This window comes from Odontomachus brunneus, unplaced genomic scaffold (assembly GCF_010583005.1).
Source record: "Odontomachus brunneus isolate Ranch 3 - 2012 unplaced genomic scaffold, Obru_v1 Obru_scaffold_001, whole genome shotgun sequence".
Classification (NCBI taxonomy): Eukaryota; Metazoa; Arthropoda; class Insecta; order Hymenoptera; family Formicidae; genus Odontomachus; species Odontomachus brunneus.
In genome coordinates, this window is record NW_022639451.1 from 8,191,622 (window position 1) to 8,192,347 (window position 726).

General features: G+C 37.3%; 1 protein-coding gene across 1 annotated transcript in view; it reads right to left on the reverse strand.

Moving 5' to 3' along the window:
* Positions 1 to 459, reverse strand: part of LOC116850308 — a 6,121-nt gene extending 5,662 nt beyond the window's left edge. The window contains exon 1 of the mRNA XM_032828466.1: positions 148 to 459. Within this exon, the coding sequence (XP_032684357.1) occupies positions 148 to 202 (55 nt within the window). The 5' untranslated portion in view covers positions 203 to 459. The remainder of the gene's footprint in view (positions 1 to 147) is intronic.
* Between the last annotated feature and the right edge of the window lie 267 nt (positions 460 to 726).

Sequence of the window (726 nt, forward strand, 5' to 3'; positions counted from 1 at the left end):
GGCCTGGATGGCACGAATCATACCTGTTGCTGAGAAACGCATTAATGCGATCCGGAATGTCGGAACATACTTTCTTGTTGGCGCCACAACTATCCGTCTCCATGTCTGTTGTTTTCGTAGCTACTTCCTGTAGTACTTTAGCTGCATCTTCTTCGTCCGGGGATAGTTTCCTCTTTAGAGAGGGATTTGTAGTGTCAGGCATAATCTTTTCCTTTACGTTTAAATTAGCTGCGTTTAAGGAAACAAAGGATAGGGTAATCCAAGATGGTAGCAGAACGGTTATAAAGACGTAGAAGGAAAATAGGATCAGGAATCTCTAAAATGCTAATATTTAAGATATCTAGGATATTCCTGAATCGCTAATCAAGGATCGTCATGAAAATGACGGATATAAAAGCAAGAGGCAAGTCGCCAAGTCGCAAAAACCAAATATACGAGAGAGCGCGCACATCACTCCTTTCCACTCTCGAACGTAAACCACTTTTTAGTCGATCGTTTTTGTTTTTCAGCATACATATAGTCTGTTCTTTATATAGTTGAAAGATGGGTACCGATTGACCATGGTACGATTATAGCGTTTTTCATTGGCAGAATTGGTGCGCACTAAGTGCGCACTAACGCTTGTTCACAGTATATTATTATATTGAAAGATTGTCTTAAATAAATTCTCAAATATTTTTAATCAGTGATATAATATGTATTATATTTTAATTATATATATATATA